This window comes from Oncorhynchus gorbuscha, linkage group LG23 (genome assembly GCF_021184085.1).
Source record: "Oncorhynchus gorbuscha isolate QuinsamMale2020 ecotype Even-year linkage group LG23, OgorEven_v1.0, whole genome shotgun sequence".
NCBI lineage: Eukaryota > Metazoa > Chordata > Actinopteri > Salmoniformes > Salmonidae > Oncorhynchus > Oncorhynchus gorbuscha.
In genome coordinates, this window is record NC_060195.1 from 17,598,996 (window position 1) to 17,615,504 (window position 16,509).

Genomic DNA, 16,509 nt, shown 5'->3' on the forward strand with positions numbered 1-16,509 from the left:
AGAGAAAGGCAGGTAGTTAAGATCCAAACAGAGACAGGTATCTAGAGAAAGGCAGGTAGTTAAGGTCCAGACAGAGACAGGTATCCATAGAAAGGCAGGTAGTTAAGATCCAGACAGAGACAGGTATCTAGAGAAAGGCAGGTAGTTAAGATCCAGGCAGAGACAGGTATCTAGAGAAAGTCAGGTTGTTAATATCCAGACACAGACAGGTATCTAGAGAAAGGCAGGTAGTTAAGATCCCGGCAGATACAGGTATCTAGAGAAAGTCAGGTTGTTAAGATACAGAACCAGACAGAGAAAGGTATCAGACAGATCCAGGCAGAGACAGGTATCTAGAGAAAGTCAGGTTGTTAAGATCCAGACACAGACAGGTATCTAGAGAAAGGCAGGTAGTTAAGATCCAAACAGAGACAGGTATCTAGAGAAAGGCAGGTAGTTAAGATCCAGACAGAGACAGATATCTAGAGAAAGGCAGGTAAGACAGAGAGTTAGATGAGGCTCTCACCTTGAGCAGCATGTGTTTCTCGCTGGGCGTCAGGTACATCTTGTTTCATAGTAATCAACACTGATGTTGACAATGTCTGCTAACAACTCCTCATAGCCAGGAATCACCTCCAACTGCTGCTGCAGACACTACAGAGAAATATACACATTATTACTGCTGCTGCAGACACTACAGAGAAATATACACATTATTACTGCTGCTGCAGACACTACAGAGAAATATACACATTATTACTGCTACTGCAGACACTACAGAGAAATATACACATTATTACTGCTGCTGCAGACACTACAGAGAAATATACACATTATTACTGCTACTGCAGACACTACAGAGAAATATACACACTATTACTGCTGCTGCAGACACTACAGAGAAATATACACACTATTACTGCAGCCACTACAGAGAAATATACACACTATTACTGCTGTTGCAGACACTACAGAGAGAAATATACACACTATTACTGCTGTTGCAGACACTACAGAGAGAAATATACACACTGTTACTGCTATTGCAGACACTACAGAGAAATATACACACTATTACTGCTGCTGCAGACACTACAGAGAAATATACACACTATTACTGCTACTGCAGACACTACAGAGAAATATACACTATTATTACTGCTACTGCTACTGCAGACACTACAGAGAAATATACACACTACTGCTGCTGCAGCCACTACAGAGAAATATACACACTATTACTGCTACTGCAGACACTACAGAGAGAAATATACACACTATTACTGCTACTGCAGACACTACAGAGAGAAATATACACACTATTACTGCTACTGCAGACACTACAGAGAAATATACACAGTATTACTGCAGACACTACAGAGAAATATACACACTATTACTGCTACTGCAGACACTACAGAGAGAAATATACACACTATTACTGCTACTGCAGACACTACAGAGAAATATACACAGTATTACTGCAGACACTACAGAGATAAATATACACACTATTACTGCTACTGCAGACAGTACAGAGAAATATACACACTATTACTGCTGCTGCAGACACTACAGAGAGAAATATAAACACTATTACTGCTGCTGCAAAACACACACAAAAACACACACCTGAGTAATCCTGTTGTGATTGGCTAGAAACATAGAGAGGTTCTGTGACTCCTGGATGGACTGAGGGTCGGCCATCTTCCTCAGGAACTGAGCTGCCCTGCAGACACAAATATTACCACATATCTAATTCTGTAGGCACACCTCACAGATTCTGTTAACCTGAGTCAATTGGGGACATCTCAATAGTGGGGTAAATTAGCCCTTCATTCTGTCCCTTTTGCTTTATTTAAGCTGATGTGAAGGAACTAGACAGGTGAACTCAAATGCCTGTGTTTTCAGGATCAGTGCAGGTGAAGGAAAGGTGATAGGGAGAGGAAGCCACTGCAGGCTATTTGAGATGCATCCCCACATTGTGTCCGTCTTCCCTTCGTACCTTTTATAGGCAGAGTGGTCGTTCTTGACACTGCACTTCATGTTCTTGAGTTCGTCGAGCACAGCAAACATGTTGATGAACTTGCCCAGGGTGAGGAGGTAGGCTTCAGAGACAAAGTCTTTCCTCCGCTCAGCGTGGCAGAGACGCTTCACCTCCCCACAGAAACGCTCGATGGCCTTACGCTGCAGGGGAGGACAGGGGAAAAGGAGACGACAGAGAGAAGAGAGGTTCTCAGATATATATAGGACCTATTTGTTCATTCATTCATTCATTCATTATTTAATTCAAGGGACAAGGATATGTTTGACTGACAAAGTTCCAATTCAAATACGATACATTCATTACGTTGTTCACTCATTTGATTGATTGATTGATTCATTCATCCATCAATCACTGGTCTCTCACCTGAAAGTACATGAACTTCATGAGCTTGGTGACCTCTGGTTCCAGCACCTCCACAGTCTTCTCATAGATCTCCACCCTGTTGGGCTGCTCATTACACTTCACCTGGAGAACACAGGGGGGCGCCGTCACACAGCCTGCTCACTGGAACCACTCACAGGGCTCTCCCACATCCTTTTTTACATATCACAGGTCACAGTGTCCCGAGCCAGTATCATATTTCTCGGATCAGATGCCCGTACTAGAGCTGGGACGATAAACTGAAAACGATCAACGATACGATCACTTATCACAGGCATTTTGCTGTCATCGTTCATTACGATACGTAGTCTATACCAGAGAAAAGTTGAAATTAATACGTTTGCTAAAATGGGTGATTATAAATGAGACAATTGATGGCTACAACCATCAAATTAGTAGTAGCAGTTTAAATGAAAAACTGTGGAGCACATTACTGTTATAAACTGTGGAGCACATTACTGTTATAAACTGTGGAGTACATTACTGTTATAAACTGTGGTGTACATTACTGTTATAAACTGTGGTGCACATTACTGTTATAAACTGTGGAGCACATTACTGTTATAAACTGTGGAGCACATTACTGTTATAAACTGTGGTGCAAATTACTGTTATAAACTGTGGTGCACATTACTGTTATAAACTGTGGTGCACATTAATGTTATAAACTGCGGAGCACATTAATGTTATAAACTGCGGAGCACATTGTTATAAACTGTGGTGCACATTAATGTTATACATCAATTCAGGAAATGTATCACAACATGGATTTCTGTCCATAATCGCCCAGCTCTACCCACATGGGCCCTGGTCAAGAGCAGTACACTACATAAGGAATAGGATGCTATTTGGGAAGCAAACAAACGATGTGTTCCTGAGGCTACAAATTCAGCTCTAATACATCACTACACTATCAACAGTCTGCAGCACCCGGACTCACCCTTCTAGAATCTGAAGTCAAATGACTACTGTTTGCTGATGATCTGGTGTTTCTGTCCCCAACCAAGGAGAGCCTACAGCAGCACCTAGATCTTCTGCACAGATTCTGTCAGACCTGGGCCCTGACAGTAAATCTCAGTAAGACCAAAATAATGGTGTTCAAAAAAAGGTCCAGTTCCCAGGACCACAAACACAAATTCCATCTAGACACCGTTGCCCTAGAGCACACAAAAAAACAATACATAACTCGGCCTAAACATCAGCGCCACAGGTAACTTCCACAAAGCTGTGTACAATCTGAGAGACAAAGCAAGAAGGGGCTTTTATGCCATCAAAAGGAAAAATGTAACATTGTCACGACTTCCGCCGAAGTCGGTCCCTCTCCTTGTTGGGGAGGTGTTCGGCGGTCGACGTCACCAACCTTCTATCCATCACTGATCCATTTATCATTTTCCATTGGCTTTGTCTTGTCTTCCTTCACAACTGGTTCCAATCCCATCAATGACATGTTGTGTATTTAACCCTCTGTGCTATGTAGTGTTGATGTTCTATGTAGTGTTGATGTTCTATGTAGTGTTGATGTTCTATGTAGTGTTGATTTAGTGTTGATGTTCTATGTAGTGTTGATGTGCAATATAGTGCTGATGTTGTATTTAGTGCTGATGCGCTATGTAGTGTTGATGTTCTATGTAGTGTTGATGTTCTATGTAGTGTTGATGTGCTATGTAGTGTTGATGTGCTATGTAGTGTTGATGTGCTATGTAGTGTTGATGTTCTATTTAGTGTTGATGTGCTATGTAGTGTTGATGTTCTATTTAGTATTGATGTGCTATGTAGTGTTGATGTTCTATGTAGTGTTGATGTTCTATGTTGTGTTGATGTTCTATGTAGTGTTGATGTTCTATGTAGTGTTGATGTTCTATTTAGTGTTGATTTAGTGTTGATGTTCTATGTAGTGTTGATGTGCAATATAGTGCTGATGTTGTATTTAGTGCTGATGCGCTATGTAGTGTTGATGTTCTATGTAGTGTTGATGTTCTATGTAGTGTTGATGTTCTATGTAGTGTTGATGTTCTATGTAGTGTTGATGTTCTATTTAGTGTTGATGTGCTATGTAGTGTTGATGTTCTATGTAGTGTTGATGTGCTATGTAGTGTTGATGTGCTATGTAGTGTTGATGTTCTATTTAGTGTTGATGTGCTATGTAGTGTTGATGTGCTATTTAGTATTGATGTGCTATGTAGTGTTGATGTTCTATGTAGTGTTGATGTTCTATGTTGTGTTGATGTTCTATGTAGTGTTGATGTTCTATGTAGTGTTGATGTTCTATGTAGTGTTGATGTTCTATGTAGTGTTGATGTTCTATGTAGTGTTGATGTTCTATGTAGTGTTGATGTGCGACGGGTTTTGTACCCACTTTGTTATTTTGTACATCTTGGTTGTTGTGGAGTTTGGTCAGCATTTATTAAATAACTCTATTTATGCCAAGTTCGTTCTCCTGCACCTGACTTCCCTGCCACCAACACGCACCCATTACCCTGCCACCAACACGCACCCATTACCCTGCCACCAACACGCACCCATTACCCTGCCACCAACACGCACCCATTACCCTGCCACCAACACGCACCCATTACCCTGCCACCAACACGCACCCATTACCCTGCCACCAACACACACCCATTACCCTGCCACCAACACGCACTCATTACCCTGCCACCAACACGCACCCATTACCCTGCCACCAACACGCACCCATTACCCTGCCACCAACACACACCCATTACCCTGCCACCAACACGCACTCATTACCCTGCCACCAACACACACCCATTAACCTGCCACCAACACGCACCCATTACCCTGCCACCAACACGCACCCATTACCCTGCCACCAACACGCACCCATTACCCTGCCACCAACACGCACCCATTACCCTGCCACCAACACGCACCCATTACCCTGCCACCAACACGCACCCCATTACCCTGCCACCAACACGCACTCATTACCCTGCCACCAACATGCACCCATTACCCTGCCACCAACACGCACCCATTACCTTGCCACCAACACGCACCCATTACCCTGCCACCAACACGCACCCATTACCCTGCCACCAACACGCACCCATTACCCTGCCACCAACACGCACCCATTACCCTACCACCAACACGCACCCATTACCCTGCCACCAACACGCACCCATTACCCTGCCACCAACACGCACCCATTACCCTACCACCAACACGCACCCATTACCTTGCCACCAACACGCACCCATTACCCTGCCACCAACACGCACCCATTACCCTGCCACCAACACGCACCCATTACCCTACCACCAACACGCACCCATTACCCTGCCACCAACACGCACCCATTACCCTGCCACCAACACGCACCCATTACCCTGCCACCAACACGCACCCATTACCCTGCCACCAACACGCACCCATTACCCTGCCACCAACACGCCACCAACACGCCACCAACATGCCACCAACACGCACTCATTACCCTGCCACCAACACGCACCCATTACCCTACCACCAACACGCACCCATTACCCTACCACCAACAGGCACCCATTACCCTACCACCAACAGGCACCCATTACCCTACCACCAACACGCACCCATTAACCTGCCACCAACACGTACCCATTACCCTACCACCAACAGGCACCCATTACCCTACCACCAACACGCACCCATTACCCTGCCACCAACACGCACCCATTACCCTGCCACCAACACGCACCCATTACCCTGCCACCAACACGCACCCATTACCCTACCACCAACAGGCACCCATTACCCTGCCACCAACACGCACCCATTACCCTGCCACCAACACGCACCCATTACCCTGCCACCAACACGCACCCATTACCCTGCCACCAACACGCACCCATTACCCTACCACCAACACGTACCCATTACCCTGCCACCAACACGTACCCATTACCCTGCCACCAACACGCACCCATTACCCTGCCACCAACACGCACCCATTACAAACATACACATTAAGATCTGGCTACCTGAATCAGTTATAGAACCCATTACCCTCTATGGTTGTGAGGTCTGGGGTCCGCTCACCAACCAAGAATTCACAAAATGGGACAAACATCAAATTGAGACTCTGCATGCAGAATTATGCTAAAAATATCCTCAGTGTACAACGTAAAACACAAAATAATGCATACAGAGCGTAATAAGGCCGATACCCGCTAATTATCCAAATCCAGAAAAGTGCAGTTAAATTCTACAACCACCAAAAAGGAAGCGATTCCCAAACCTTCCACAACAAAGCCATCACCTACTGAGAGATGAACCTGGAGAAGAGTCCCCTAAGCAAGCTGGTCCTGGGGCTATGTTCACAAACATAAACAGACCCCACAGGACAGCAACACAATTACACCCAACCAAAACATGAGAAAACAAAAAGATAATTACTTGACACATTGGAAAGAATTAACAAAGAAACAGAGCATGCTATTAGAATGCTATTTGGCCCTAAACAGAGAGAACACAGTGGCAGAATACCTGACCACTGTGACTGACCCTAAACAGAGAGAACACAGTGGCAGAATACCTGACCACTGTGACTGACCCTAAACAGAGAGAACACAGTGGCAGAATACCTGACCACTGTGACTGACCCTAAACAGAGAGTACACAGTGGCAGAATACCTGACCACTGTGACTGACCCTAAACAGAGAGTACACAGTGGCAGAATACCTGACCACTGTGACTGACCCTAAACAGAGAGAACACAGTGGCAGAATACCTGACCACTGTGACTGACCCTAAACAGAGAGAACACAGTGGCAGAATACCTGACCACTGTGACTGACCCAAACTTAAGGAAAGCTTTGACTATGTACAGACTCAGCGAGCCTAGCCGGGCTTTTGAGAAAGGCCGCCATAGGCAGACCTGCCTCTCAAGAGAAGACAGGCTATGTGAACACTGCCCACAAAATGAGGTAGAAACTGAGCTGCACTTTCTAACCTCCTGCCAAATCTATGACCATAACAGATACACATATTTCCATCAGATTACACAGACCCACAAAGAATTTGAAAACAATCCCTTTTCTACTTTAACCATTTGCACATAATATGACATTTGAAATGTCTTTATTCTTTTGTGAGTGTAATGTTTACTGTTAATTTTTTATTTTTGATTACACTTTTGTTTATTAATCTATTTCACTTGCTTTGGCAATGTAATCATGTTTCCCATGTCAATCAAGCCCTTTGAAATGAAAGAGAGAGTTACCTGTGGTATAGCTCTTGAGCAGCTTCTCCAGGTGTAGAGCATGACAGCATACTCATGGCCCTCCTCCAGCATCTCATTCTGGGGAGAGAGAACAGACAGAGGGGTTATATCTACACCTATTTATAAATGATGTGGATAACTGTATGGATAAAAGGCTAAATTGTGCTGCCCTCTTCATTGACCTGTCAAAGGCTTTTGATACTGCTTATCACTCATTGCAAATTCAGAGGCTTTCCTCAATTGGTCTAGACCAGGCTGTATGTAACTGGTTGAAACATGACTTGACATATAGAACTCAATGTGTGTCTACTGATGGTGTTATGAGGCTATGACTGGACATTATGAGGTCCAGTACTTCCCGCAGGGAAGGCAGTCAAATTCCACGTGACCGTTTAGTTACGGTAATTAGGCTTCTCCAAGCTCTGATGCTGCTGCTAGTCATTGGTAGCCTACCAAACTTGCTAACTGCCTGGTACTCAGCAATCAATTGTCCCTCTAATCACTCTGACATCAATGCAAAAGAAAAGACTCAAGGCTGTAATCGCTACCAAAGGTACTGCAACAAAGAATTGAGTAAAGGGTCTGAATACTTATGTAAATATAATATTTCATTTTTTTTGCAAAATATTCTAAAACCTGCTTTTACTTTGTCATTATGAGGTATTGTGTGTAGATTGATGAGGGAGAAAAACCAATTGAATCAATTTTAGAATAAGGTAACGTAACAAAATATGGAAAAAGTCAGGGGTCTGAATACTTTCTGAACGCCCTGTATGTTTCTAACATAGAATGGTTATAGATAAAATGCCTGCTGTGTATCTCCTCACATGCATTCACTACGGTGAATATTCTCCGGTGTGAAATACACTCTTTTACCAAAGCAGGAAACACAGGTTTCATTGGAAAACAGATGCCTCAACTGAATGGAAATTCCAGATTGAAATCAAGTTTATTTAAAAGACAGTTTCCTCTTCTTTGTCAGTCAAATCCCACTCCCCATTAATTCCATTCAGGAAGAGAAGGTCTAGCTTAGTGACTGCCTGATTCACCCCTCAGTGTGTGTGTGTGTGTGTCTGTGTGTCTATGTGTGTGTGTGTGTGTGTGTGTGTGTGTGTGTGTGTGTGTGTGTGTGTGTGTGTGTGTGTGTGTGTGTGTGTGTGTGTGTGTCTATGTGTCTATGTGTCTATGTGTCTATGTGTGTGTGTGTGTGTGTGTGTGTGTGTGTGTGTGTGTGTGTGTGTGTGTGTGTGTGTGTGTGTGTGTGTGTGTGTGTGTGTGTGTGTGTGTGTGTGTGTGTGTGTGTTGTGTGTGTGTGTGTGTGTTGTGTTGTGTATGTGTGTGTCAACACAAACTGCTAACCAGGCCAAAGCCTCAGATTGAAAACGACGATAAAACGCCCAAACACCAAAAACACAAGGCTCTCTCTCTGTGTGTGTGTGTGTGTCTGTGTGTGAGTGAGTGAGTGAGTGAGTGAGTGAGTGAGTGAGTGAGTGAGTGAGTGAGTGAGTGAGTGCCAAGACAAGAGTTGAGAATGATGATGATGTTCCCATGGAAAAGCAGAAGTATGCCTCTGTCCACAAAGCACATAGGCCCAATTACAAACCGCTCCTTAAGTCCTCTCCCTCTGCCCCATTCCAAACCAATCCCTCCACGTTGCCTACTCACCATGCTAGAGTGGACAGTTGCCTGCTCGATGTAGCGAGCTATCCCCGTCACAAACGCATTCCTGTCCTCAAAGTTGGTATCAAAGTTAGCCTTGAGAGAAAGAGAAAAACAGAGTTTATTACTCTTGCAATTCATTTGAAAACTCGGACGTGTGTTGTGTGTGTGTGTGTGTACCTGGTACATGATGGATGAAGGCGGAGGTTCGATGCAGGGCTGCTGGTCAGGGAGGGGCAGCTCCTCCAACAGATCCACGTTAGACAGAGCATCTTCCAGAGTCACGTGGGTCGTCATGGTTACAAGAGGTCACTCACACAACCGGCCAGTCTGACAGGGAGCCACGAAGACAGACATTAAATGTCACTTTTGTTTATCCAGTTCACTTGATTTTTCCCATGCCAATAAAGCCCCCGAGACAGAGAGAGAGACAGAGAGAGAGAGTGAGAGAGAGAGAGAGAGAGAGAGAGAGAGAGAGAGAGAGAGAGAGAGAGAGAGAGAGAGAGACAGAGAGAGAGTGAGAGAGAGAGAGAGAGAGAGAGAGAGAGAGAGAGAGAGAGAGAGAGAGAGAGAGAGAGAGAGAGAGACAGAGACAGAGAGAGAGTGAGAGAGAGAGAAAGAGAGAGAGAGACAGAGAGAGAGAGAGAGTGAGAGAGACAGAGAGAGAGAGAGTGAGAGAGACAGAGAGAGAGAGAGAGAGGGACCTGTCTGCAACCTGTCTTTCTGTTTGTGTACCTGTCAGTCTGTCTGTCTGTCTGTCTGTCTGTCTGTCTGTCTGTCTGTCTGTCTGTCTGTCTGTCTGTCTGTCTGTCTGTCTGTCTGTCTGTCTGTCTGTCTGTCTGTCTGTCTGTCTGTCTGTCTGTCTGTCTGTCTGTCTGTCTGTCTGTCTGTCTGTCTGTCTGTCTGTCTGTCTGTGCACCTGTAACCTCTCTGTCTGTGCACCTGTAACCTCTCTGTCTGTCTGTCTGTCTGTGCACCTGTCTGTCTGTCTACCCTTACAGCCAGTCTGGTCTGGGTCTGAGCAGGAACAGACCCTTACAGCCAGTCTGGTCTGGGTCTGAGCAGGAACAGACCCTTACAGCCAGTCTGGTCTGGGTCTGAGCAGGAACAGACCCTTACAGCCAGTCTGGTCTGGGTCTGAACAGGGGACAGAGTCTGGTCTGGGTCCTTACAGCCAGTCTGGTCTGGGTCTGAACAGGGACAGACCCTTACAGCCAGTCTGGTCTGGGTCTGAACAGGGACAGACCCTTACAGTCAGTCTGGTCTGGGTCTGAACAGGGACAGACCCTTACAGCCAGTCTGGTCTGGGTCTGAACAGGGACAGACCCTTACAGCCAGTCTGGTCTGGGTCTGAACAGGGACAGACCCTTACAGCCAGTCTGGTCTGGGTCTGAACAGGGACAGTGTGTCTACGTCCCAAATGCCACCCTATCCCCTACATAGTGCACTATGGGAAAAGGGGGGCCATTTGCGATGACAAATTGTGTCTGGCCCGGGGGCCTAGGTCCTGGCCTACATATCATGTGCCTCTCAGGAGTGTGTTTTTACATCTGCTCTGACACACAGGGGCTGACATGCCTGATAAGATGCTTCATCTCCTACAGCCAGAAGGAACAGTGGGGGAGATGGAGGAGAGGAAGAAGGGAAGAGGGTGAATAGGGAGGGGGAAGAGGAGAGATGGTGAAGAAGGAAGAGGGAAGAGGGAGGGGGAAGAGGAGAGATTGTGAAGAAGGAAGAGGGGAAGAGGGAGGGGGAAGAGGAGAGATTGTGAAGAAGGAAGAGGGAAGAGGGAGGGGGAAGAGGAGAGATGGTGAAGCAGGAAGAGGGAAGAGGGAGGGGGAAGAGGAGAGATGGTGAAGCAGGAAGAGGGAGAGGGAGGGGGAAGAGGAGAGATTGGAAGGGAAGAGTTGGGGGAAGAGTGGGGAGAGTGAAGAGAGTGAAGAGGGGAGAGGGTGAAGAGGGTGATGAGGGGAAGAGGTTGAAGAGGAGAGAGGGTGAAGAGGGGAGAGAGTAAAGAGGGGGAAGATGGGAGAGGGTGAAGTGGGAGAATAATATATAATATAATAATATATGCCATTTAGCAGACGCTTTTATCCAAAGCGACTTACAGTCATGTGTGAAGATGGGAGAGGGTGAAGATGGGAGAGGGTGAAGTGGGGAGAGGGTGAAGAGGGTGAAGAGATGGTAGAGGGGAGAGGGTGAAGTGGGGAGAGGGTGAAGAGGTGGAAGATGGGAGAGGGTGAAGTGGGGAGAGGGTGAAGAGGTGGAAGATGGGAGAGGGTGAAGTGGGGAGAGGGTGAAGAGGTGGAAGATGGGAGAGGGTGAAGTGGTGAGAGGGTGAAGAGAGGGAAGATGGGAGAGGGTGAAGTGAGGAGAGGGTGAAGAGAGGGTAGAGGGGAGAGGGTGAAGTGGGGAGAGGGTGAAGAGGTGGAAGATGGGAGAGGGTGAAGTGGGGAGAGGGTGAAGAGAGGGAAGATGGGAGAGGGTGAAGAGAGGGAAGATGTGAGAGGGTGAAGAGGGGGAAGATGGGAGAGGGTGAAGTGGGGAGAATGTGAAGAGAGGGAAGATGGGAGAGGGTGAAGAGGGGGAAGATGGGAGAGGGTGAATAGGGGGAAGATGGGAGAGGGTGAAGTGGGGGAAGAGGGTAAAGTGGGGAGAGGGTGAAGAGGGGGTAGATGGGCGAGGGTGAAGTGGGGATAGGGTGAAGCGGGGGTAGAGGGGAGAGGGTGAAGAGGGGGTAGAGGGGAGAGGGTGAAGCGAGGGTAGAGGGGAGAGGGTGAAGAGGGGGAAGAGGGGGTAGAGGGGAGAGGGTGAAGTGGGAAGAGGGTGAAGGGGAGAGCGTGAAGAGGGGGTAGAGGGGAGAGGATGATGAGGGGGTGGGGGGAGAGAGGGAAGAGAGTGAAGAGGGGAGAGGGTGAAGAGGGTGAAGTGGGAAGAGAGTGAAGAGGGGAGAGGGTGAAGAGGGGGTAGAGGGGAGAGGGAAGAGAGTGAAGAGGGGAGAGGGTGAAGAGGGTGAAGAGGGGTAGAGGGGAGAGGGTGAAGAGGGGGTAGAGGGGAGAGGGAAGAGAATGAAGAGGGGGAGAGGGTGAAGAGGGGGTAGGGGAGAGGGTGAAGAGGGGGTAGAGGGGAGAGGGTGAAGAGGGGGTGGGGGGAGAGGGTGAAGTGGGAAGAGGGTGAAAGGGGAGAGGGTGAAGGGGGAAGAGGGAAGAGGATAAAGTTGGGGGAAGAGGGGGAAGAGGGGAGAGGGTGAAGAGGGTGAAGAGGAGAGAGGGTGAAGAGAGGAGAGGGAGAAGTGGGGAGAGGGTGAAGAAGGGAGAGGGTGAAGAGAGGGAAGATGTGAGAGGGTGAAGAGGGGGAAGATGGGAGAGGGTGAAGTGGGGAGAATGTGAAGAGAGGGAAGATGGGAGAGGGTGAAGAGGGGGAAGATGGGAGAGGGTGAAGAGGGGGAAGATGGGAGAGGGTGAAGAGGGGAAGATGGGAGAGGGTGAAGTGGGGGAAGAGGGTAAAGTGGGGGAGAGGGTGAAGAGGGGGAGAGGGTGAAGAGGGGGAAGATGGGAGAGGGTGAAGAGGGGGAAGATGGGAGAGGGTGAAGAGGGGGAAGATGGGAGAGGGTGAAGCGAGGGTAGAGGGGAGAGGGTGAAGAGGGGGAAGAGGGGTAGAGGGGAGAGGGGTGAAGTGGGAGAGGGTGAAGGGAGGCGTGAAGAGGGGGTAGAGGGAGGGATGATGAGGGGGTGGGGGAGAGAGGGAAGAGTGAAGAGGGGAGAGGGTGAAGCGGGGGTAGAGGGGAGAGGGTGAAGAGGGGGAAGATGGGAGAGGGTGAAGAGGGGTAGAGGGGAGAGGGTGAAGAGGGGTAGAGGGGAGAGGGTGAAGTGGGAAGAGGGTGAAGGGGAGAGCATGAAGAGGGGGTAGAGGGGAGAGGATGATGAGGGGGGGGGGGGGGAGGGAAAAGAGTGAAGAGGGAGAGGGTGAAGAGGGTGAAGTGGGAAGAGGGTGAAGAGGGGAGAGGGTGAAGAGGGGGTAGAGGGGAGAGAGGGAAGAGAGTGAAGAGGGGAGAGGGTGAAGAGGGTGAAAGGGGGTAGAGGGGAGAGGGTGAAGAGGGGGTAGAGGGAGAGAGGGAAGAGAGTGAAAGAGGGTGAAGAGGGGGAAGAGGGGAGGGGAGGGTGAAGAGGGGGTAGAGGGGAGAGGGTGAAGAGGGGGTGGGGGGGAGAGGGTGAAGTGGGAGGGTGAAGAGGGGAGAGGGTGAAGAGGGAAGAGGGAAGAGGAGAAAGTTGGGGGAAGAGGGGAAGAGGGGAGAGGGTTAAGAGGGTGAAGAGGAGAGAGGGTGAAGAGGGAGAGGGTGAAATGGGAGAGGGTGAAGTGGGGAGAGCGTGAAGTGGAGAGATGGTGAAGAGGGGAGATGGTGAAGCAGGGAGATGGTGAAGAAGGGAGAGGGGAGAGGGTGAAGAGAGGAGAGGAGAGGAGAGGAGAAAGTTGGGGGAAGAGGGGGAAGAGGGGGAGAGGGAAGAGAGTGAAGAGGGGAGAGGGTGAAGAGGGTGAATGGGGTAGAGAGGAGAGGGTGAAGAGGGGGTGGGGGAGAGGGTGAAGTGGGGAGAGGGTGAAGAGGGGAGAGGGTGAAGAGGAGAGAGTTGGGGGAAGAGGGGGGAGAGGGAAGAGAGTGAAGAGGGGTGAGGGTGAAGTGGGTGAAGGGAGGAGACGGAGAAGTGGGGAGAGGATGAAGAAGGGAGAGGGTGAAGAGGGGAGAGGGTGAAGAGGGGAGAGGGTGGGAGAGAGGGTGTGAAGAGGGTGAAGGGGAGAGAGGGTGAATAGAGGAGAGGGAGAAGTGGGGAGAGGGTGAAGAAGGGAGAGGGTGAAGAGGGGAGAGCGTGAAGAGGGAAGAGCGTGAAGCGGAGAGATGGTGAAGAGGGGAGAGGGTGAAGAGGGGGAAGAGGTTGAAGAGGAGAGATGGTGAAAAGGGGAGATGGTGAAGAGGGAAGAGGGTGAAGTGGGGAGATGGTGAAGAGGGGGAAGAGGGTGAAGATGGGAGAGGGTGAAGAGGGTGAAGAGGAGAGATGGTGAAGAGGAAAGAGGGTGAAGAGGGTGAAGCGGAGAGATGGTGAAGAGGGAAGAGGGTGAAGAGGAGAGATGGTGGAGAGGGAAGAGGGTGAAGAGGAGAGAGAGGGGAGAGGGTGAAGAGGAGAGAAGGTGAAGAGGAGAGAGGGTGAAGAGGAGAGAGGGTGAAGAGGAGAGAGGGTAAAGAGGGGGAAGAGGATGAGCACAGTACAGCGAGTAGAGCACAGTACAGAAAGTAGAACACAGTAGAGCACAGTACAGAAAGTAGAACACAGTAGAGCACAGTACAGCAAGTAGAACACAGTAGAGCACAGTACAGTGAGTAGAACATAGTACAGCAAGTAGAACACAGTAGGGTTTTCGGTTTGTCATTATGGGGTGTTGTGTGTAGATTGCTTTTGAGAGAGAAGTGTATATATAACCTAAAAAGGGAATATTTAAAAGGCAAAGGCAAAAAGGAAGTGAGATAGCAAGAGAGAAAGGAGAGAGAGAGATAAATGAGAGAGAAAGGATAGAGAAAGGAGAGAGATAGAAAGAGAGAGAGAGAGAGAAAGGAGAGAGAGAAATGAGAGAGAAAGGATAGAGAAAGGAGAGAGAGATATAAAGGAGAGAGAGAGAGAGAGAAAGGAGAGAAAGAGAGAAAGGAGAGAGAGGGGTAGAGGGGAGAGAGAGAGAGAAAGGAGAGAGAGATAGATAGAAAGGAGAGAGAGCGAGAGAGAGGTGGGAGAGAGTGATAGAGGGGAGAGAGAGTGATAGAGGGGAGAGAGAGAGATAGAAAGGAGAGAGAGAAGGGAGAGATAGAGAGAAGGGAGATAGATAGAAAGGAGAGAGAGAGATAGAAAGGAGAGAGAGAGATAGAAAGGAGAGAGAGATAGATAAAAAGGAGAGAGAGCGAGAGAGAGGTGGGAGAGAGAGTGATAGAGGGGAGAGAGAGATAGGGAGAGAAGGGAGAGAGAGATAGAGAGTAGAGAGAGACAGAAAGGAGAGAGAGATAGAGAAGGGAGAGAGAGATAGAGAAGGGAGAGAGAGATAGAGAAGGGAGAGAGAGAGAGAAAGGAGAAAGAGAGATAGAAAGGAGAAAGAGAGAGAGAGAAAGGAGAGAGAGAGATAGAAAGGAGAGAGAGAGATAGAAAGGAGAATGAGAGAGAGAAAGGAGAGAGAGATAGAAAGGAGAAAGAGAGACAGAAAGGAGAGAGAGATATAGAAAGGAGAAAGAGAGAGAGAGAAGGGAGAGAGAGAGATAGAAGGGAGAGAGAGAGATAGAAAGGAGAGAGAGATAGAAAGGAGAAAGAGAGATAGAAAGGAGAAAGAGAGATAGAAAGGAGAGAGAGAGAGAAGGGAGAGAGAGAAATAGAGAAGGGAGAGAGTGAGATAGAAAGGAGAGAGAGAGAGAGAAGGGAGAGAGTGAGAGAGAGAAGGAGAGAGAGAGAAGGGAGAGAGTGAGAGAGAGAAGGAGAGAGAGAGAAGGGAGAGAGGGAGATAGAAAGGAGAAAGAGAGAGATAGAAAGGAGAAAGAGAGAGAGAAGGGAGAGAGAGAAGGGAGAGAGAGAAGGGAGAGAGAGAAGGGAGAGAGAGAGAAGGGAGAGAGAAGGGATAGAGAAGGGATAGAGAAGGGATAGAGAGATAGAGAAGGGAGATAGAAAGGAGAGGGAGAGAGAGATAGAAAGGAGAGAGAGAGATAGATAGAAAGGAGAGAGAGAGAGAGAGAGAGAGAGAGAGATAGAAAGAGAGAGAGAGAGATAGAAAGAGAGAGAGAGAGAGATAGAAAGGAGAGAGAGAGAGAGATAGAAAGGAGAGAGAGAGAGAGATAGAAAGGAGAGAGAGAGAGAGATAGAAAGGAGAGAGAGATAGAAAGGAGAGATAGATAGAAAGGAGAGAGAGTGAGAGAGAGAAAGGAGAGAGAGAGAGAGAGAGAGAGAGAGAGAGAGAGAGAGATAGATAGATAGAAAGGAGAGAGTGTAACTGACAGTTAGACTTACAGGTTATGTCGTTGTCTTTTGTTTGAATTGTTTACGTGTCCGCTATACGGGGGAAATGATAATACAAGCAGACCTACGTAGCTAATACTGTTTTAACGGGGATCCTTATTGTAGCAACACACTTTTGGAGGGAAGGCAATCCTGCGATGCGTTAGCTAAGTTTTCATGTCATCGGGTGTAGTTCATA

General features: G+C 48.0%; 1 protein-coding gene across 1 annotated transcript in view; it reads right to left on the minus strand.

Annotated features, from left to right (window-relative positions):
- LOC124010583 (cytoplasmic FMR1-interacting protein 2-like) overlaps positions 1–16,509 on the minus strand; it is a 67,176-nt gene that overhangs the window by 39,058 nt on the left and 11,609 nt on the right. The window contains 8 exon segments of the mRNA XM_046323193.1: positions 483–552; positions 555–633; positions 1,612–1,708; positions 1,985–2,166; positions 2,390–2,491; positions 7,636–7,713; positions 9,301–9,390; positions 9,475–9,624. Coding sequence (XP_046179149.1) covers positions 483–552; positions 555–633; positions 1,612–1,708; positions 1,985–2,166; positions 2,390–2,491; positions 7,636–7,713; positions 9,301–9,390; positions 9,475–9,591 — 815 coding nt within the window. The 5' untranslated portion in view covers positions 9,592–9,624.